The sequence below is a fragment of the Hemiscyllium ocellatum genome, chromosome 15 (genome assembly GCF_020745735.1).
Source record: "Hemiscyllium ocellatum isolate sHemOce1 chromosome 15, sHemOce1.pat.X.cur, whole genome shotgun sequence".
In the NCBI taxonomy this organism is placed as follows: Eukaryota; Metazoa; Chordata; class Chondrichthyes; order Orectolobiformes; family Hemiscylliidae; genus Hemiscyllium; species Hemiscyllium ocellatum.
Window position 1 is genome coordinate 35,300,212 of NC_083415.1, and position 23,051 is coordinate 35,323,262.

Genomic DNA, 23,051 nt, shown 5'->3' on the forward strand with positions numbered 1-23,051 from the left:
GATTCAGCTAAATAGGAATGGCTTGATCAGCTGTCCCTATATGCTCTGCTGAAAGCTGCTTGAGAAAAGACCAAATCCATTTTCAGTTATATGTCACAGCTGGAATTTATGCATTCCTTTTCACTGTTTGTAATCAGTTTGTTTTTTGTACATAAGTACAGTTTGTGTTTTCTCAGATTGTTATTAGAAGTAATGGTTTTGGAAGGATTAATGTTGGAGACACCAGTTAATCTGATTGTGTCACTGGCATTGGTCAGGAAAGGCAGAAAATCTTGGGATTTGTAGAGTGAAAACTTAAATCTACATTTCCCAATTGTCTTCGTAACAATTCCTAACTGACTCATGCAGGTTTTGCCCATGTACTAGCATGCAAAAAGCTACTTCTTGTTTAAGACATGAGCCTCTGCTTGTTAATATTTAAGTTCAAAATGGTTTTCCTCTACCACTTTAAATGAAGTAGACTCTTAGATCCAGTCAAGTATAGAGAGTGGTGATAGCAAATCACCCCAACAATAAGCTGGTAGTTGTTGGCAACACAGCTACATATGAGTCTTTTAAGTAAAACAAGTCCAATTCAAAATTTTTGCAAGTTTTTAATAAAGCCCATTTACTATAATATTTGTCCCAGATTTTATTTGTCTGACTCTGAATCTTTCCCTCTTCCTCTGTCCAAATCTCTCTCTCTCTCTTTCCCCCTCTCCCTCTGACTCTCTCTCCCTCCTTTCCCTCTTCTGACTCTCTTAATTAAAACAAGTCCAATACTAAATTTTTGGAAGTTTTTAATAAAGTCCATTTACTATAACATTTGCCCCAGATTTTAAAATGTGATGTCTCACTCACTCTTCTCACATTAAAACACAAAGTTTAGATTCAGATGAAGACAAAATGATATGGTTGCAGTGTATAATTATCCCAGTCTGTAATTTCTTCGACAATGATGGTGTTTTAAGATTGACACAAAAATCTGACAGTGAAATATTGTCAGCTGCAATATTTATTGCCCCAAATTATTTCTCAGTTGAAGTCAAATTTGGATAAGGCTTGTGGTGAGGAGGAAAAGGCAATCCTTCATTTGATTATTGCTGCACATTAGCTTGGCTGCAGTTAATTCAATGGGTTTTGATGGAATCCTCTGGTTGCAGGCAGTTTTTTCTAGTTTTAAGAGCAAACAAAAAAACAAATAAATCATATAATGGTATAGCCATAAGCTCAAAGTCCTATTTACAAACAAAATGTTGATGTACCACTTGATGCCAACTATCCTTTGTTATCATTTGATATTTTGAAAGTTTGAGATAGCCGCCATCTATGTTTTAGAATAAGGCATTCAATTTTGAAATTACCCTTTTGAATTAGTTTCATGAAAGCTATCAGTTCAACATCAATCTAGAGGATTTATTAGTTTCCCTTTGAGACAGGGAAATAGTTTCAATTAAGAAAAGAGATCAGGTATCCTTCAGGTAGCTACAGTGTTTAATTTTTTAAATATAAAGTATTGACTAAAATCCAACAATATACTAGAACACATGTCAGAGTTATTACTAACACCCAAGGTGAAAGGGTAAAGGCTTATAAAAATTTCAGCTCTGTGCTGGTTTGTTCCAGGCTTTGCCACCATTCCAATATTTCCCAGCCCCATACCTTCAGCATATTTGTTTTTCTGGTTGTTTCTGCATGTACAACAGCCAATTTACCAGCATTATTGACTAATAAGTTGCAGCTCACTACCTGTTTCTTGCCCACAGCTCATACGTGGAACTTAAGTGAGGTGAAAGCTGTATTTAGCACAGGGTCAGTGCACAGTTTAGTCCTTGCATTAATTTTGTACGTGTGTGGTCAAATCTGATGGTCTTCACCACCTTTTTGTTGTATTCCTAAAATGTAAAACTCCTCCACTTTATCAGCATACAACTTGTGAAGGCATCCAATCTTTATTAACAGAAAAGGGAAATCAGTTGTAAATTGACAAGGTGTATTATGGTTACAACTTAAAAATCACAAGCTTTATCATTTCTTAATCCTAATGACTGTATTACTGGTTTGGGGGTCCCCTGATTCTGCTTTGTTCAACACAGCGAGGAGATGAACCCCAAACTATAAACTTCTGCGTTTCCAACATCAGTATAGCTCTTTATTATGCGGCCTGAGATGATAATATGTATCATCTTGACACAAATTCACTCTAAGTAATATGGAATCAATAGAATGATACCACCCAGATAGTTATTCAAATCAATGTGACTTTGCTAGCTCTTCAATTGATTCCATCTAACCCTCCCATTTACTAACCATTAATCATAAAAGGATCAAAATATAATAAACATATTTGTAAACGAATGCCCTGCAATATAGCTAGAATTGAAAAATCAAAAACTTCCTTATTTTCTTCAACTCAATATTATGTGACCAGCTTTTGCTGTAAATTCTGGTGTTTTTCATTTTTTCAGTAGTTTAAGAATAACAGTTGACAGGATATCCGGAGACTCTGTTGAATCCAAAAATCCGATTCAAGAATAAACTGAACTAGTTCTGCAAAGAGATACAACAATCAGAACATTTTAAAACAAACAGCATTCAAATGATAAGAGTTTCCAGATTCAGACAAAACAAAATTAGTTCCCATGAACACAGCAGTTGCTTTGCCAATTTTGTAATGCCTAAACCTCCAAGAATAGCATTTTCAAAAGTCATGGTAATTATTGAACATTTTAAAAGCTATTCAAGTCAAATTTTTCACACCGGTCTGATTGGGATTGTTAATTCAATAACAACTTGCATTCATATATAGAACCCTTTACATGGTAAAATATCCTGTAGGATCATTATTAAATAAAATTTGACACCAAGCCACATAGAGATATTAAGGCAGATGGCTGAAAGCTTGAGTAAAGAGTTAAAAGGAGCATCTTAAAGGAGATGAAAGTGATGTAAGTTTTCTAAGAGTTAATTTCAGAGCTTAAGGCCTCCGCAGCCATTAAAATCATGCATGCACAAAAGACCCAATTAGAAAAGCAGATACCTCAGAAGGTTTTAGGGTTGGAGCATATTACAGAAGTAGGGAGGGACACTTTTCTTCATTCTTTAACACTGACTATACAGCATTTATTGTCCTAATTGCCCAGAGGGCAGTTGACAGTCAACCACTTTGTTGTAGGTCTGGAGTCACATGTCAACCAGACCTGGTAAGGATGGCAGTCTCCTTCCCTAAAGGACATTAGTGAACCAGATGGGTTTTTCCTAACAACCTACAATGGATTTTTATAGCAGTCATTAGATTCTTAATTCCAACTACTTATTGAATTCAAATATCACCTTTTGCCATGGGATTCAAACCCTGGTCCCCAGAACATTACCTGGGTCTCTGGATTGACAGTCCAGTGATGATGCCAATAGGCCATCGCCTCCCCATAAAGGGGCATACTATCACAAAGGGATTTGAAAACAATGATGAGAATTTTAAAAATCAATAACTTGTAGATTGACCAACATAGGGATGATTAAGTAAAATTACTTGAGATTAATCAGGACAGCACACTGGTTAGCACTGCTGCCTCAATGCCAGGGATCCAAGTTCAATTTCAGCCTTGGTGACTGTCTATGTGGAGTTTTCTCTAGGTGGCCTGGTTTCCTCCCACAGTCCAACAACATGCAAGTTAGGTGGATTGACTATAATAAATTGCCCATAGTATCCAGGGATGTGTTGGTTCGGTGGACTAGCTATAGAGTCATAGAGATGTACAGCATGGAAACAGATCCTTCAGTCCAACCCGTCCATGCCGACCAGATATCCCAACTCAATGTGGGCGGCACGGTGGCACAGCAGTTAGCACTGCTGCCTCACAGCGCCAGAGACCCGGGATCAATTCCCACCTCAGGCGACTGACTGTGTGGAGTTTGCACGTTCTCCCCGTGTCTGCGTGGGTTTCCTCCGGGTGCTCCGGTTTCCTCCCACAGTCCAAAGATGTGCAGGTCAGGTGAATTGGCCATGCTAAATTGCCCGTAGTGTTAGGTAAGGGGTAAATGTAGGGGTAGGGGTATGAGTGGGTTGCGCTTTGGCGGGTCGTGTGGACTTGTTGGGCCGAAGGGCCTGTTTCCACACTGTAAGTAATCTAATCTAATCTAATTAGTCCCACCTGCCAGCACCCGGCCCATATCCCTCCAAATCCTTCCTGTTCATATACCCATCCAAATGCCTCTTAAATGTTGCAATTGTACCAGCCTCCACCGCTTTCTCTGACAGCTCATTCCATACACGCACCACCCTCTGCGTGAAAAAGTTGCCCCTTCGGTCTCTTTTATATCTTTCCCCTCCCAGCCTAAACCTATGCCCTCTAGTTCTGGACCCACCCCCCCCCCCCGACCCCAGGGAAAAGCCTTTGTCTATTTATTCTATCCATGCCCCTCATAATTTTGTAAATCTCTATAAGGTCACCCCTCAGCCTCCGACGGTCCAGGGAAAACACCCCAGCCTGTTCAGCCTCTCTCTGTAGCTCAGATCCTCCAACCCTGGCAATATCCTTGTAAATCTTTTCTGAATCCTTTCAAGTTTCATAACACCTTTCCAATAGGAAGGAGACCAGAATTGCATGCAATATTCCAACAGTGGCCTAACCAATGTCCTGTACAGCCACAATATGACCTCCCAACTCTTGTACTCAGTACTCTGACCAATAAAGGAAAGCATACCAAACGCCTTCTTCACTAACCTATCTGCCTGCGACTCCACTTTCAAGGAGCTATGAACCTGCACTCCAAGTTCTCCTTGTTGAGCAACACTCCCTACGACCTCACCATTAAGTGTATAAGTCCAGCTAAGATTTGCTTTCCCAAAATGCAGCACCTCGCATTTATCTGAATTAAACTTCATCTGCCACTTCTCAGCCCATTGGCCCATCTGGTCCAGATCCTGTTGTAATCTGAGGTAGCCCTCTTCGCTGTCCACTTCATCTCCAATTTTGGTGTCATCTGCAAACTTACTGTCTTATGCTCGCATCCAAATCATTTATGTAAATGACAAAAAGTAGAGGGCCCAGCACCGATCCTTATGGCACTCCACTGGTCACAGGCCTCCAGTCTGAAAAACAACCCTCCACCACCACCCTCTGTCTTCTACCTTTGAGCCAGTTCTGTATCCAAATGGCTAGTTCTCCCTGTATTCCATGAGATCTAACCTTGCTAATCAGTCTCCCATGGGGAACCTTGTCGAACGCCTTACTGAAGTCCATATAGATCACATCTACCACTTTGCCCTCATCAATCTTCTTTGTTACTTCTTCAAAAAACTCAATCAAGTTTGTGAGACATGATTTCCCACGCACAAAGCCATGTTGACTATCCCCAATCAGTCCTTGCCTTTCCAAATACATGTACATCCTATCCCTCGGGATTCCCTCCAATAACTTGCCCACCACTGAGGTCAGGATCACCGGTGTATAGTTCCCTGGCTTGTCTTTACTGCCCTTCTTAAACACTGGCACCATGTTTGCCAACCTCCAGTCTTCCGGCACCTCACCTGTGACCATTGATGATACAATATCTCAGCAAGAGGCCCAGCAATCACTTCTCTAGCTTCCCACAGAGTTCTCGGGTATACCTGACCAGGTCCTGGGGATTTATGCACCTTTAACTATTTCAAGACATCCAGCACTTTCTCCTCTGTAATATGGACATTTTGAAAGATGTCACCATCTATTTCGCTACAGTCTATAACTTCCATATCCTTTTCCACAGTAAATACTGATGCAAAATACTCATTTAGTATCTCCCCCATTTTCTGCGGCTCCACACAATGGCCGCCTTACTGATCTTTGAGGGGCCCTATTCTCTCCCTACTTACCCTTTTGTCTTTAATATATTTGTAAAAACCCTTTGGATTCTCCTTAATTCTATTTGTCAAAGCTATCTCCTGTCCCCGTTTTGCTCTCCTGATTTCCCTCTTAAGTATACTCCTACTTTCTTTATACTCTTCTAAGGATTCACTCGATGTATCCTGTCTATACCTGATATATGCTTTCTTCTTTTTCTTAACCAAACCCTCAATTTCTTTAATCATCCAGCATTCCCTGTACCTACCAGCCTTCCTTTTCACCCTGACAGGAATATACTTTCTTTGGATTCTTGTTATCACATTTCTGAAGGCTTCCCATTTTCCAGCCGTCCCTTGACCTGTGAACATCTGCCTCCAATCAGCTTTCGAAAGTTCTTGCCTAATACCGTCAAAATTGGCCTTTCTCCAATTTAGAACTTCAACTTTTAGATCTGGTCTATTCTTTTCCATCACTATTTTAAAACGAATAGAATTATGGTCGCTGGCCCCAAAGTGCTCCCCCACTGTCACCTCAGTCACCTGCCCTGCCTTATTTCCCAAGAATAGGTCAAGTTTTGCACCTTCTCTCGTAGGTACATCCATATATTGAATCAGAAAATTGTCTAGTACACACTCTACATCTAAACCTTTAATACTATGCTATGTTACGAATAAAATGGATGGGATCATGGGGATAGAGTGGGGTGGTGGGGGGGAGGTGTTCTGGAAGGACTGCTCTTTGGAGGGACAGTGCAGAATCAATGACCTGAATGGCTTCCTTCTGCAAGCTAATTCAAAGTTTGCTATTGGATATGGGATACAAGGGGAAAACCTTGACTCACATAACTAGAGATCCTTTAAGTGATTATAACTACACACATTTATAAATAATGAAGTTTAAAATTATTTAAGTTTATATTATTTCTTTCTTCAGTGAAGAAGCTTCTGGATCTCCAGAGGTTTTTTCCCTTCAGTGTAACATCAATAAACTCTTTGATACTGGAAGAGTTGAGCAATTAATTTAGTCATTCTACCACAACAATTTGGTATAGACGACAGGTTATGAGAGGTGTGGACCATTGACTCATTCAATGTTACTTTACAGTCTTGTTCCTGCACCTTTTAAAAAGATATCCACTCGGTACCAAAGGTCAGTAGGTAATAGATTGGCTCAGTGTTGTGACTACAATTCAAAGTCACAGGTACCTTGAGGCAAGAGACTTCTTGGATGTTAAAGTTAACTAGGCGTGACAACTGCAAGTCAAAAGTCACGGATCTCAGAGTTGTCGCCCAAGGTAGGATTTGACCGAAATGGATGGGTTGTTGAGATTGATAGTTAAGAATTAGGGACAATGACACATAGTCATGGGTCACCTTGAGGCAGGAGACTGCTTGGACAGTTAAAGTTAACTAGGCGCACAATTACAAATCATAAGTGACAGACCCCTGAGAGTTGTTGCCCATAGGTAGTACTGTTGTGGGCTGTTGTGATCAATAGCAAAATAAAATAAATTAAAGACTTAACTGCCTACTTACTAACCCTACAAAACGAACAGGCAACAGGGACGGCCCCCACAGAAGAAAAGAAACTAGACTGGGGACCGAAAGGATTCTTCACACAATTCTGAGCAGAAAAGTGTAAGAAATTGACTGACTGTTTAAACTAATTGGAACCTCCAGTATGCAAAGAGGCAAGTGGGAAAAACAGAAAGTTGAGAAGTTGAGGTGGCATGGTGGCACAGTGGTTAGCACTGCTGCCTCACAGTGCAGAGACCTGGGTTCAATTCCTGACTCAGGTGACTGACTGTGTGGATTTTGCATTTTCTCCCCATGTCTGCGTGGGTTTCCTCCCACAATCACAAAGATGTGCAGGTCAGGTGAATTGGCCATGCTAAAATTGCCCGTAGTGTTAGGTAAAGGGGTAAATGTAGGGGAATGGGTGGGTTGTGCTTCAGCGGGTCGTTGTGGATTTGTTGGGCCGAAGGGCCTGTTCCCACACTGTAAGTAATCTAATCTAATAAGGCCTTAACTCTTGTAGAACTAACAAAACACGTAAATCAACTAATAGAGAAACAAAAAATATCCAAAGTAATATTGGCTGGGCTACTATTAATGCATTTGAAAATGTGTTGCTGGTTAAAGCACAGCAGGTTAGGCAGCATCCATGGAATAGGAAATCCGACGTTTCGGGCATAAGCCCTTCATCAGGAATGAGGAGAGGGTGCCAGGCAGGCTAAGATAAAAGGTAGGGAGGAGGGACTTGGGGGAGGGGCGATGGAGATGTGATAGGTGGAAGGAGGTCAAGGTGAGGGTGATAGGCCGGAGTGGGGTGGGGGCGGAGAGGTTAGGAAGAAGATTGCAGGTTAGGAGGGCGGTGCTGAGTTGAGGGAACCGACTGAGACAAGGTGGGGGGAGGGGAAATGAGGAAACTGGAGAAATCTGAGTTCATCCCTTGTGGTTGGAGGGTTCCCAGGCGGAAGATGAGGCGTTCTTCCTCCAACCATCGTGTTGTTATGTTGTGCCGGTGGAGGAGTCCAAGGACCTGCATGTCCTCAGTGGAGTTGGAGGGAGAGTTAAAGTGTTGAGCCACGGGGTGGTTGGGTTGGTTGGTCCGGGCGTCCCTGAGGTGTTCTCTGAAGCGTTCCGCAAGTAAGCGGCCCGTCTCCCCAATGTAGAGGAGGCCACATCGGGTGCAGCGGATGCAATAGATGATGTGTGTGGAGGTACAGGTGAACTTGTGGCGGATATGGAAGGATCCCTTGGGGCCTTGGAGGGAAGTGAGGGAGGAGGTGTGGGCGCAAGTTTTACATTTCCTGCGGTTGCAGGGGAAGGTGCCGGGAGTGGAGGTTGGGTTGGTGGGGGGTGTGGACCTGACGAGGGAGTCATGAAGGGAGTGGTCTTTGCGAAACGCTGATAGGGGAGGGGAGGGAAATATATCCCTGGTGGTGGGGTCCGTTTGGAGGTGGCGGAAATGACGGCGGATGATACGCTGTATACGGAGGTTGGTGGGGTGGTAGGTGAGAACCAGTGGGGTTCTGTCTTGGTGGCGGTTGGAGGAGCGGGGCACAGTTGAAAATGTGTTGCTGGTTAAAGCACACAATTGAAAATGTGTTGCTGGTTAAAGCACATTTGAAAATGTGTTGCTGGTTAAAGCACACAGTTGAAAATGTGTTGTTGGTTAAAGCACAGTTGAAAATGTGTTGCTGGTTAAAGCTATTAATGCATAGCAGAATTTTTAAAAAGTTATTAGTTATAGGGAATTGATGGGAATTTCAATTAAGTTCGGACTGAAGCATGAGGCTTGATGAAATTAAAATAGTAGGTGTAGCTCAAAAGGAAGGGGGAAATGAAGACCTGTATTGGATACTTGATGAATTGGCTGAAGAGACGAGAGTGTGGAAGAGCTCAGAGAATTCTGAAGGACCTCATAATCCAAACTGACAAAGCCCCTGGTTTCTATGGGATAGAGACTTTCGGGAACACAACCAGATATAGTAGTGGTGACGGAAGCACATGCTAAAATAATCAATTATCTCATTGATGGGGAACAAGTTGATACTGAATGTTTGAGAAAGACAATTGTATTACACATATGGGCCATGGATGGTAAGCCAGATACGGCACAGTCTCAACCAGGTTCAAAGTGGAAAGGTATGTGACCGGATTAATGGCATACAGCTGCCACCACTAAATAAGCCTTAGAGGATAGAGAGACCGCACCCCCCCACCCCAACCCCCAGGACTATAACCTAGAGTTGTGTGATTTTTAACTTAGTACACCCCAGTCCAACACCAGCATCTCCAAACCATGACTCTTGAACAGGATATGCAACAGCAATTTCAGGAACAAAAATAGTAAAAATATGAACATTGAAAGGCATCTCTAAATCAGAATAACATCACACGTGGTAATAGGAACACAACTAGTATTGGCTTTTATGAACCAAATAATGCCCTGTAGGTTCAGTAGAAACGAAAAGTAAACAGGATGTAATAAGAGAATGACAACAAGTAGTGATAATATTAACTAGGTTGGGTTGAAAGACCTTTCCCCTTGTCAGCCCTTACCAAAATGAGGATTGTTAGGGCAACAATGAAATAAAAAACTGTGAAAAATAAAATAAGATAAGGAGACTACTGTCATTCTGAAAGTTTACAACAGTTCCTTTACATTCTGCCCAAACATAAATATTTCCTTCATTATTGGCACTCTTATTATTCCCTTCTCTTTATACGTGTTATGACTACCCTTGGTTTTTAGTTGACAAAAGAATGGCTGTAAAAGGCTGTGAGCTGAAGCAGTAATTTAGAGTCAGAATCTTGGCCTTCATACTCATAGCAATTAGATGAGATATAAAGTGTTGTGTAAAAACCACACAATGGGATCTTATTAAGCCACTGTTTACACAGAGACAGTTTTGATAAGGAACATCCTTAAGAAGCATAGACAGAAGACCCTCTTGCAAGCTAATTCAAAGTTTGCTATTTATATGGGATAGAAGGGACAAAGTGGACTCACATTAATCAGGATCCTTTTGGTGATTGTAACCACATATGCATATACATGATTTGGAGATGCTGGTGTTGGACCGAGGTGTACAAAGTTAAAAAAATCACACAACACCAGGTTATAGTCCAACAGGTTTAATTGGAAGCACACTAGCTTTCGGAGCGAGTATCACCTGATGAAGGAGCGTCGCTCTAAAAGCTAGTATGCTTCCAATTAAATCTGTTGGATTATAACCTGGTGTTGTGTGATTTTTAACTATGCATATACACATACATATAAAAATAAGGGAGTTTAGGAGATAACAGGCATTGAGGGATTTAACTGAATTTCTGCAGCCAGACAGCCTTAGACGATAGGGAAAAGCCTGAGACTGTCAGCAGGGAGGATTGAATAACAGGTACAAAGTTAGCAACATTGGAATGTGGTTGAAGAAAATGCATTGTGAAAATCCAAGGGCAAGTGGTAAAGATGTCCGGCAAACATCATGAGATCATGGCAAGACCTATAACTGTCTATTAACTGATCATGCAGTCATATGAAATCAACAAATAATATGGCTGGCAAATCTAGGATTTGTAAATGCTAAAGCAGCATTTGAAAACAAATGGTTAATGTTTATGTCTTTCTCTTCTTCAGTGAAGAAGCTTCTGGACCGCTAGGGTTTTCTTCCCATTGGTGTACCATTGATAAACTTTTTGATATTGGAAAAGGACTCAGCGTTGAGTGATTCATTTCGTCATTCTATCCAGCACATAGCAAAAGTAGTCTACTTTGGAAATAGAAAACAGAGTAGTGAGAATGAGAGGATTGATGGGGAAAAAGTAATTACCTTGAATTAAGATAGGTTGGTACAGGATAGCAAGTGAGTCTGACATCTGGAAATAGAATGGGAAGAGAGTCAGATGTGAATTCGAGTGGAGAAATTGTTCACTCAAGGTTTGTAAACGTGTATAGTTTACAGTAGTACATATCAGCACAGGTTATCCAATTGAAAATTTTGTGGTTTCATAAACTTAGCAACCCATTTAAACAAATTAACAATTACAACATCCATAATATGTCACATGCAAACAAACTATGCAATGGAAAATATTAGAAGTGCTCTCTCTTAGCAACCACAAAGTTTAGACAACAATGAATAACCTTCAGGGCATCAAATTACAAAAAATATTTCAACGTTGCATTTCATTTATTTCGACAAAATGACCACTTGTAAAGTGATGTAACATGCAATAAAGCTTCATTATATCGACAACATTGAAATTGTACATTGGGGCTATCTAGCTGCATTTAGCTATTAAATGCCCATACAGTAAAAAGCACATTAAATAATTTAACTGGATATGAAAATGTGAGTATAAAGCTGGTAGTAAAATATTAGTATTAGCTAAACTATTTTTGAGCTTGTTGAGCTGCCAGCATGATTAAAAAGAGAGATTTCCATTTATACCGTACTCAGCATGCCTCTCAGAAGCATCCTAAAAATCTTACAAAAGTTGAATTATACAAGATGTCCAGGTATTATTGTATAGTAAAGTAAGCAACATTCATTTTGCACAGTGGCACCATATACCATTAGGTTGGGTGCTTTTGATAAATAACTTTGGCTAGGATATCAGAAAACAATCTTTCCTCTTCTTTTGAACAGTTCTGTGGGATCTTTACATCTAGGCAGACAGAATATCACTGCAATGAATATCTTCATTATAATTGATGTATTTTGCTGGGTACAACATTATCTATTGACAGTATGGTTCTGGAATCGCACAGCAGGTCAGGCAGCATCTGAGGAGCAGGAAAATCGACATTTCAGGCAAAAGCCCTTCATCAGGAATGAGGCTGGGAGCCTCGGGGGTGGAGAGATAAATGGGAGGGGTGTGGGACTGGGGGGAAGGTAGCTGAGAGTGCAATAGGTGGATGGAGGTGGAGGTAATGGCGATAAATTGAAGAGGATGGTGGAGCGTATAGGTGGGAAGGAAGGTGGATAGGTAGGGCATGTCATGAGGGTGGTGCTGAGGTAGAAGGTTGGATTTGGAATAAGGTGGGGAGGGGGGGAAATGAGGAAACTGGTGCCGCTTCACTATCCCCTCTGACCTATCACTATTATCCACACCTCCATCCACCTATCGCACTCTTAGCTGCTTTCTCCCAGCTTCTATTTATTTCTCCACCCACGACAGTCCCAGCCTCATTCCTGATGAAGGGCTTTTGCCTGAAATGTCAATTTTCCTGCTCCTCGGATGCTGCCTGACCTACTGTGCTTTGCCAGCACCAGCCTCTCAACTCTAATCTGCAGCATCTGCAGTGCTCACTTTCCCCTCCAATATTCTGTCCCAACACAGATTGAAGATGCAACTGGTAGAATTCAGAAATATTTAAGCAAGTGCATGGTTTTGATTTTGGAAACTGTGAGAAACTATAAAAGACATGGGACAAAAGATTGATTGCACTGTGTTGACTAGGTCTCTGTATATTCGAATTGGCAGTATGGACATTGTGCCAGAGCTAGTAGCTCCACCATTAAATCACAGACACATGGGGTGTTTCTTCTGTCCTTGAGGCCCACATCTTGCAACCACGGTCAGTATTGTACTGGGACCAAAGTCAAGGAAGTGGGGTGTGATGGGTTATTTCGTGCATCCCCCCCAGCCCAAACACCCCAATGCCAGTAGCTTAATATCAACTGCAATGAAATGTGGCCTTTAAGTTGTCAGGAAGGTTTTCAATAGACCTCCAAAATGGAAACTAACAACAAATGTTTCCATGCCACATTTCATCAGTGAAAGAAGAAAGATGATGGGATCTCCCCATCATCCCTCCCCTCATACCCATTTCTGAACCTGTCTAAAAGGAAGGGGAGGGAAGGGGAGGGAAGGGAAGGGTCATTCATTCCTTTCGATAATTTCAATTTTAGTATGGGACAATAGTCTAGAGCAGTCAGGAGTGTAGCTGGTTGTCAGTCAACTGTCCCAGCTATTGGTAGGCAATGTCAGACACAGAAACCACAACTGGAGGCTTGAGGAACAACCGTGGGTCATTCAAGTAATGAACTGGTTGGGAGGCAGTGGGGGAATTCTTGGCAAGAATTCTCCTGTTATCCTGCTGCAGGCAGGATTCCTTATAAAATACCAAGCAGATCTTTATGTTGTGATTAAATCTGTATATAAAGTTTGGGTAGGAGCAATGTCCTGAACAAGAGTGTGGATCATATGAAAGCTGCAAATGCACAAATGTTACAGAAACAGAATGTGCCAGGCTCCTCGACTGCCTTTCTGACTGTGTCAGAGCCTGTTCCCACTCTGTCAAGCATTGAAGAGACTTTGGAACCTGCGATTGACACAGCAGATGTTGCTGCCTAAAGAGGAGAATAAATTTCTTCCGAGAAGCTCCCGGAGCAAAAGATGAGCTGCTGTGCGTTACACATCTCCAGTATCAGAGGCAAAATTGTAGGTACGTGACACAATGCTAGGACACTCAGGACGAGCTACAATAAAAAAGAACTTGCCTGTGTCCTCAGACTTTAAGCGGGATAGACGTAGTGATTGTACCAAGGTCAGCTAGGTGGACCTTTATAGGATATGAGTTCATTGTATGAGGCTATTAATCTGGTCCAATCAGAGAGCCCTGACTGACAGCTAAGAACAGGAGTGTCAGTTCTAGAGTTGTCTCGGTGATAGTGAGCAGGAATAGTGAAGATGGACTCCCAAGTGTGTCAGAACTACCACAAGGATTGTGAGGATGCTGTTCACAAGTAGATCAACCTGGAGCTCTATTCCTCCTATGTTTACCACTCCATGTCCTCTTACTTTGACCGGGATGATGTTGCCCTGCGTCACTTTGCTGAGTTCTTCAAGGAGCAGTCTCATGAGGAACGGGAACATGCTGAGAAACCAATGGAATTCCATAGTAAACATGGAGGTCGAGATGTCAAGAAGCCAGAGCAGGATGAGTGGGGCAATGGTCTGGAGGCAATGCAGAGAGCTCGACAGGCAGAGAAGGATGTGAACCAGAGTCTGCTGGATCTGTACAAACTCTCCTCTGGCCACACGGACCCTCATCTGTGTGACTTCCTGGAGAGGCACTACTTGGATGAGCAAGTGAATATGATCAAGAAGCTGGGAGATCAAATCACCAATCTGAAGAGACTGGGAGCCCCTTAGAATGGCCTGGGAGTGTACCTGTTTGACACACTCACCCTGTGGGAGAGTGACTGAATGGACTGCAGGGAGCAAAACTTTGGTATTTTCCTCAGAATGAGATCTGTAGAGGTAGCTCACTGTCCTGGGCTTGCTTATGGAATGTACAAACTATAAATAAACTACTCATTTTTGGGTTGAACAAAAATACACAGGAGTGTCTGTGTCATATTGGTAGGTGTGCAGGTAAAACGTTGATGGACGTGGAGGGCTCCTTTGGGGTCTTGGATGGAGGTGACAGAGGAGGTATGGGCGCTGGTTTTGTAATTCCTGCTGTGGCAGGGGAAAGTGCCGGAACGGGAGGGTGGGTTGTTGGGGAACATGGACCTGACCAGGCAGTCATGGAGGGAATGGTCTTTGCAAAACGTGGAAAGGAGTGGGGAGGGAAATATATCCCTGGTGGTGGGGTCCGTTTGGAGGTGACAGAAATGTCGTTGGATGATTTGGTTTATGCGAAGGTTTGTAGTGTGGAAGGTGAGCACCGGGGGGTTCTGTCCTTGTTACGGTTGGAGGGGTGGGGTCTGAGAGTGGAGGTGCGGGATATGGGCGAGATGTGTGGGAGGGCATCTTTAACCACGTGGGAAGGGAAATTGCGGTCTCGAAAGAAGGAGGCCATCTGGTGTATTCTGTGGTGGAACAGGTCCTCCTGGGAGCAGATACGGCAGAGGCGGAGGAATTGGGAATATGGGATGGCATTTTTGCAGGAGGTAGTGTGGGAAGAGGTGTAATCCAGGTAGCTGTGGGAGTCGGTGGGTTTGTAAAAAATGTCGGTGTCAAGTCAGCCGTCATTAATGGAGATGGAGAGGTCCAGGAAGGGGAGGGAGGTGTCAGAGATGGTCCAGGTAAATTTAAGATCAGGGTGGAATGTGTTGGTGATGTTGATGAATTGCTCAACCTCCTCGCGGGAGCACGAAGTGGCGCCAATGCAGTCATCAATGTAGCGGAGGAAGAGGTGGGGAAGTGGTGCCGGTGTGACTAGGGAAGATGGACTGTTTTACGTAGCCAACAAAGAGACAGGCATAGCTGGGGCCCATATGGGTGCCCGTGGCTACCCTTTGGTCTGGAGGAAGTGGGAGGATTAGAAGGAGAAATTGTTAAGGGTGAGGACCAGTCCAGCCAAACGAATGAGAGTATTGGTGGAAGGGTACTGTTGGGGACATCAGGCGAGGAAGAAACGGAGGGCTTGGAGGCCCTGGTCGTGACGGATGGAGGTGTAGAGGGATTGGATATCCATGGTGAAGATGAGACTTTGGGGACTGGAGAAACGGAAGTCTTGGAGGAGGTGGAGGGCATGGGTGGTATCTCGAATGTATGTGGAGAGTTCCTAGACTAGGGGGGAATAGGACAGTGTCGAGGTAGGTAGAGATGAGTTCAGTGGAGCAGGAGTATGCTGAGACAATGGGTTGGCCGGGGTGGTCAGGCTTGTGGATCTTGGGAAGGAGGTAGAACTGGGGTGCTGGGTTCCCACATTATGAGGTTGGAAGCTGTAGGTGGGAGATCTCCTGAGGTGATGAGGGTCTGTATGGTCTGGGAGATGGTGGTTTTGGTGACGGGTGGTGGGGTCATGGTCGAGGGGGCAGTAGGGGGAGGTGTCCTCGAGTTGGTGTCTGGCTTCAGCGGTGTAGAGGTCAGTGTGCCAACTACCACCGCACCCCCTTTACCTGCTGGCTTGATGGTGAGGTCGGGATTGGAGCAGAGCGAGTGGAGGCCAGCATATTGTGAGGGTGAGAGGTTGGAGTGGGGGAGGGGGGTAGACAGGTTGAGGCGGTTAATGTCCCCGTGGCAGTTGGAAATGAAGAAGTCGAAGGCGGGTAATAGGCCAGCATGGGGTGTCCAGGTGGATGGAGTGTGTTGGAGGCAGGCGAAGGGGTCCTTGGAAGGTGGGCGGAGTCCTGATTATAAAAGTAAGCTGAGGCGGAGGCAGCGGAAGAAGTGTTTGATGTCACGGCGTGTATTAAGTTCATTGATGAGTGGACGGAGGGGGCTGAAGGTAAGTCTTTTGCTGAGGACTGATCATTCGTCCTCAGTGAGGGGGAGGTCTGTTTAACTGAGGCTTAGCTTTGCTTTGGGGCTTTGCTGTGGGTTGACCTAAAATCACTATGATCACGTTATGTCCTAAGTGAGTCTATACAATTGCCTTCACTCAAATGGTGGTCCCCAAGCTCAGTTGTACTGGTGAGGGTGTTTACTTCCATTGGAATACAGTGCAACCTGTATGCCCCACTTGCCGCATTTTCCAATGATAAAGCCAGCTGTAGTGCCTTTTAAGACCATAAGACCATAAGACATAGGAGTGGAAGTAAGGCCATTCGGCTCATCGAGTCCACTCCGCCATTCAATCATGGCTGATGGGCATTTAAACTCCACTTACCCGCATTCTCCCCATAGCCCTTAATTCCTTGTGACATCAAGAATTTATCAATCTCTGCCTTGAAGACATTTAGCGTCCCGGCCTCCACTGCACTCTGCGGCAATGAATTCTACAGGCCCACCACACTCTTGCTGCAGAAATGTCTCCGCATTTCTGTTCTGAATTTACCCCTTCTAATTCTAAGGCTGTGTCCACGGGTCCTAGTCTCCTCACCTAACAGAAACAATTTCCTAGTGTCCACCCTTTCCGAGCCATGTATTATCTTGTAAGTTTCTATTAGATCTCCCCTTAATCTTCTAAACTCCAATGAATACAATCTCAGGATCCTCAGCCATTCCTCATATGTTAGACCTACCATTCCAGGGATCATCCGTGTGAATCTCCGCTGGACACGCTCTAGTGCCAGTGTGTCCTTCCTGAGGTGTGGGGACCAATACTGGACGCAGTACTCCAATGGGGCCTAGCCAGAGCTTTATAAAGTCTCAGTAGCACAACGGTGCTTTTATATTCCAATCCTCTTAAGATAAATATCAACATTGCATTCGTTTTCTTCATCACGTACTCAACCTGCATGTTTACCTTTAGAGAATCCTCGACTAGCACTCGCAGATCCCTTTGTACTTTGGCTTTATGAATTTTCTCACCGTTTAGAAAGTAGTCCATGCTTGTATTCTTTTTTCCAAAGTGCAAGACCTCGCATTTGCTCACATTGAATTCCATCAGCCATTTCCTGGGCCACTCTCCCAAACTGTCTAGATCCTTCTGCAGCCTCCCCACTTCCTCAGTACTACCTGCCTGTCCACCTAACTTCCTATCATCGGCAAACTTCGCTAGAATGCCCCCAGTCCCTTCATCCAGATCATTAATATATAACGTGAACAGCTGCGGCCCCAACACTGAACCCTGCAGGACACCGCTTGTCACTGGCTGCCATTCCGAAAAAGAACCTTTTATCCCAACTCTCTGCCTTCTGTCAGACAGCCAATCCTCAATCCATACCAGTAGCTCTCCTCGAACACCATGGGCCCTCACCTTGCTCAGCAGCCTCCCGTGTGGCACCTTATCAAAGGCCTTTTGGAAGTCTAGATAAACTACATCCACTGGGTTTCCCTGGTCTAACCTACTTGTCACCTCTTCAAAGAATTCTAACAGGTTTGTCAGGCACGACCTCCCCTTACTTGTTCTAATCTGACCCTGCTTTTCCAAGAATTTAGAAACCTCATCCTTAATGATGGATTTTAAAATTTTACCAACAACCGAGCTTAGGCTAATTGGCCTATAATTTTCCATCTTTTGTCTTGATCCTTTCTTGAACAAGGGGGTTACAACAATGATTTTCCAATCATCCAGGACTTTCCCTGACTCCAGTGACTTTTGAAAGATCTCAACCAATGCCTCCACTATCTCCTCAGCCATCTCTCAGAACTCTAGGATGTATCCCATTGGGGCCAGGAGATTTATCAATTTTAAGACCTTTTAGCTTTTCTAGCACTTTCTCTTTTGTAATGGCAACCATACTCAACTCAGCCCCCTGACTCCCTTTAATTGTTGGAATATTACTCAGGTCTTCCACTGTAAAGACTGACGCAAAGTATTTGTTAAGTTCTTCTGCTATTTCCTTATCTCCCATCACTAGGCTTCCTGCATCAGTTTGAAGTGGCCCAATGTCTACTTTTGCCTGTCGTTTGTTTCTTATGTATTGAAAGAAACTTTTACTATCATTTCTAATTTAACTGGCTAGCCTACCTTCATATTTGATCCTCTCCTTCCTTATTTCTCTCTTTGTTATCCTCTGTTTGTTTTTGTAGCCTTCCCAATTTTCTGATTTCCCAGTGCTCTTGGCCACTTTATAGGACGTCTCTTTTTCTTTTATACATTTCCTGACTTCCTTTGTCAGCCATGGCTATCCAATCCCTCCTTGGATAATCTTTCTTTTCTTGGGGATGAACCTCTGTACAGTGTTCTCAATTATAGCCACAAACTCTTGCCATTTTTGCTCTACTGTCTTCCCCGCTCGGCTCTGCTTCCAGTCTATTTTCGTCAGTTCCTCTCTCATGCCCTCATAATTACCTTTATTTAACTGTAACACCATTACATCCGATTTTGCCTTCTCTCTTTCAAACTGCAGACTGAACTCTACCATATTATGATCGCTGCTTCCTTAGTGTTCGCTTACTTCAAGATTTTTTATAAAGTCTGGTTCATTATATAGCACTAGATCCAGACTAGCCTGCTCCCTTGTGGGCTCCATGGCAAGCTGTTCCAAAAAGCCATCCTGTAAGCATTCCATGAATTCCCTTTTTGGATCCACTGGCAACATTATTTACCGAGTCCACCTGCATATTGAAGTCTCCCAAGATCGCCGTGACCTTGCCTTTCTGACATGCCTTCTCTATTTCCCGGTACATGTTGCACCCCTGGTCCTGACCACTGTTAGGAGGTCTGCACATAACTTCCATTATGGTTTTTTTGCCTTTGTGGTTCCTCAATTCCACCCACACAGACTCCACATCATCTGACGCTATGTCATTCAGTGCCATAGATTTAATTTTGTTCTTAACTAACAAGGCAACCCCGCCCCCTTTGCCCGCCTCCCTGTCTTTTCGATAAGTTGTAAATCCTAGGATGTTTAACTGCCAGTCCTGACCCCCCTGCAACCATGTCTCTGTGATGCCTACCACATCATAATCATTCATGATGATCTGTGCCATTAGTTCATCTGCTTTGCTACGAATGCTACGAGCATTCAGGTAAAGTGCCTTAATGCTAACTTTCTTATCATTAGAGATATTGGAAGTCATAAGATGTCCTAAGTTATCCTTGCTTTTTGCTGCATTCCCAGTCTGCCTCAAGTTTAAATCCGCCTGGACACATGCTATTCTGCTGCTTATCTTTCCATTTCATGCCATACTCCCTGTCGCTTTCACTTTCCCTTCCCCCCAACTCAGAAGTTTAAAGTCCTACAGACCACCCTATTTATCCTCTTCGCTAGAACATTGGTACCTGATCGGTTCAGGTGGAGACCGTCCCAACGGTACAGATTCCCCCGGTTCCAGAATTGATGCTAATGCCCCATGAAGTGGAATCCCTCTTTCCCACACCAATCCCTTAGCCACGTGTTTACTTCCCTAATTTTCTTATCCCTATGTCAATTGGCATGTGGCTCGGGCAGTAATCCAGAGATTATGACCCTTGAGGACCTGTACTTCAATTTCCTTCCTAGTGCTTGATAATCCTCAAACAAGTCCTCCACCCTAGCTTTGCCTATGTTGTTGGTCCCAATGTGGACCACAACAACTGGATCCTCCCCCTCCCGCTCCAATATCCTTTCAAGCCGATCGGAGATGTCCCGCACCCTGGCACCGGGCAGGCAACACACCACGCAACACTCCCGATCCGGTTTGCAAAGGATAAAGATTTGAGGTCCAGCTGGATCTCAGCTAGTCAGCACTTTTGTATTAATCCTACATACCAAGTAGTCTCTCAGCATCTCATTAGGTTTAAACCAAAGTTGCATGTCTCTGCCAGTCATCTTAACTGAGTCAAAAATCCTGATACAGATTCCCTGATTCTTCAATTTCAGAGTAAAACTGATAGTGTCTCAGAATTTGAGAAAGGTTGAGATCATAATATTCCTTAACAAAATCCGCCAACTCTTGAAAGGTTGTAGTATCTGGTGCCTCAGGGAAAGTTAGGCTCCTAATAACCGAAAAAGTTGCAGATCCACAAGTTGTCAGGAGAATTATTCATTTCTGACCTACCTCAAAGTCACTCAACTGGAAAAGAATGCATTCGTTTCACAGAACAGGCCCAGTTTTTGATGGCGGAATTGAACAAGTCAAGCTTCCCTAATAATTGCATGAAGCCAGAAATGTTCATCCCCAACTCAAAGATGACTGTTGCAAGTGAATTTCTTCAGAAGCATGCTTTTCTCTCATTTCTACTAAAATAGCTCCATGAAGGCTGGTATCCCATCACCAAATCGCCTTTATTTACACAGCTCTGAATGAACAGGATGTCTGACATTTCTGTTCTTATCTGTCAGCCAGGGCTCCCTGATTTGACCAAGTTAGCACCCCCATCAGAGAACTCTGTCCACCTGGCTGACCTTGTTACAATCATTAGATTTACCATCACTGAATCCCCCACTATCAACATCCTTTGGGTTACTGTTGACCAGAAACTGAACTAGGCTTGCCACACAGGCACAGTGGCTGTAATAGCATATCAGAGGCTAGGAATACTATGATGAGTAACTAATCCCCTGACTGCCCAAAGCGTGTCCACCATCTACATGGCATAAGTCAGGAGTGAGCTGGAAAACTCCTCACTTGCCTGGATGTGTTTAGCCCCAGCAACACTCAAGCTTGACACCATCCAGGACAATGCAGCCAAATAAACACTGCCACTTCAATGATACAGACATTCATGGGAATAACCTATTTGGAGGCGAATGCTGGCCATCATTTATAGAACTTCCAATGGTGTTGTGAGACAAGGAGACATTACTGCGTCATGTGTCATGTGAGAACGATGATAGATTGTAATGACTGTAAAGGAAAGTACAAAGTTAAAAATCACACTACAGCAGGTTATAGTCCAACAGGTTTAATTGGAAGCACTAGCTTTCGGAGCGCTGCTCCTTCATCAGGTGGTTGTGGAATACACAACTGTAAGACAGAATTTATAGTGATATGCTATAATCTTACAATCTTATACTCCACAACCATCTGTTGAAGGAGCAGCGCTCCGAAAGCTAGTGCATCCAATTAAACCTGTTGGATTATAACCTGCTGTTGTGTGATTTTTAACATTGTACACCCCAGTCCAATACCGGCATCTCCAAAGCAAAGTGGAATGGTTGAGGTGGTTTTGGGATGGGAAAGGGGTCAAATCACAGCAGGCACTGTCTTTGGATGTATTATGCTGGTCACTCAGCTGGTATGGTACCTTCACCAAGTTGATGCAACCATGGACAGGGTGGAGTAGATGATAGGGCTGATGACAGTCAGGGTCCACAGCTTGGAGCAATCTGAACTGAGTAAGCTGCATGATTGTAGCATGTTACATTCTGTACAATTGGAGAAGGCCACAAGGTGATGTGACACATTCTGAGGAGCCTGGGGAACAGGAGCAGTCATCCAAGGAGAGGGATGAGTACATTGAGCTGGAGGAAGCAATCCTTGCACCCCAGGGTAGCACTCACAGTGCCAGGGATTCAGGTTCCAGTCCAGCCTTAGGTGACCGTGTGGAGTTTGCATGTTTTCCCCATTTTTGCATGGGTTTCCACCAGGTGGTCCGATTTCCTCCCATAGTTCAAAGATGTGCAGGTTAAGTGGATTGGCCATGGGAAATACAGGGTTATAGGGAGGGATAGTGTGAGTGGGATGCCATTCAGAGAGTGTGGATTTGATGGGCCGAATGGCCTACTACCACACTGTAAGGATTCTACAGCAAAGCTCAGCTATATCAGACTCTGACGAGGCAGACTGGGCCTTATTGATACCCAGTTCCAATCGAACTATGGTTGTAGCTCACCATCAGACTAGGCTGCCTGTCCTAGTCATCATCGATTGTTTCTTTCAAACAATACTTCACATACATGTTCCACTTAGGTTCTGCAGCATCACTTATATTAACTGGCAGTAGTGGATCATCATGGACTCTCAGGGTTAAGGAGCCAGTGTTTGGTTCAAATTCTGGGAATGAACTGCAGCCTGTATTCATTTCCTTTGTGTTCCCTTTGGCTGACTGACAATAATAAAAGCTCATGTTTGCAATTTTCCCCACCCTCCTGGATAATCATTAGATGCACATGACCACTGAACGCTGGTAAAACAGTGGCAGGGATTCAGAGAGGGATTTTAGATGGATTGTACCTAAGGCTGGGTGAAGTGTGTGGCCTGCTGGTTAAACAGTGACCAGGATGAGAGTATGAATTTACATGAGGGACAATCAGCATGCAAACTGTGTGCCATGAGCTATGGGGACTATGTGTCTGCTATTGGACTAGGCTGCCACTGAGGGGCAAAACTGGATTGTCACCAGATAGTATTGGTGCACAATGTCCTTTCAGAGCTGGCGCAGATGCAGGGAATGCTGGTCTTTCAACAGGTATCCATTGAGTGGCATGTTTTTAGATTAGATTACTTACAGTGTGGAAACAGG

The 23,051-nt window shown here is 43.7% G+C and overlaps 1 protein-coding gene and 1 pseudogene across 1 annotated transcript in view; one reads left to right on the top strand and one right to left on the bottom strand.

Moving 5' to 3' along the window:
• Positions 1-1,529: 1,529 nt before the first annotated feature.
• Positions 1,530-23,051, bottom strand: part of LOC132822938 (collagen alpha-1(XX) chain-like) — a 216,384-nt gene continuing 194,862 nt past the window's right edge. Inside the window, exons 48-49 of the mRNA XM_060836364.1 lie at positions 11,146-11,191; positions 1,530-2,529 (exon numbers count right to left, since the gene is read on the bottom strand). Of these exons, the coding sequence (XP_060692347.1) occupies positions 2,508-2,529; positions 11,146-11,191 (68 nt within the window). The 3' untranslated portion in view covers positions 1,530-2,507. The remainder of the gene's footprint in view (positions 2,530-11,145; positions 11,192-23,051) is intronic.
• Positions 13,779-14,530, top strand: LOC132822859 (ferritin heavy chain B-like; annotated as a pseudogene).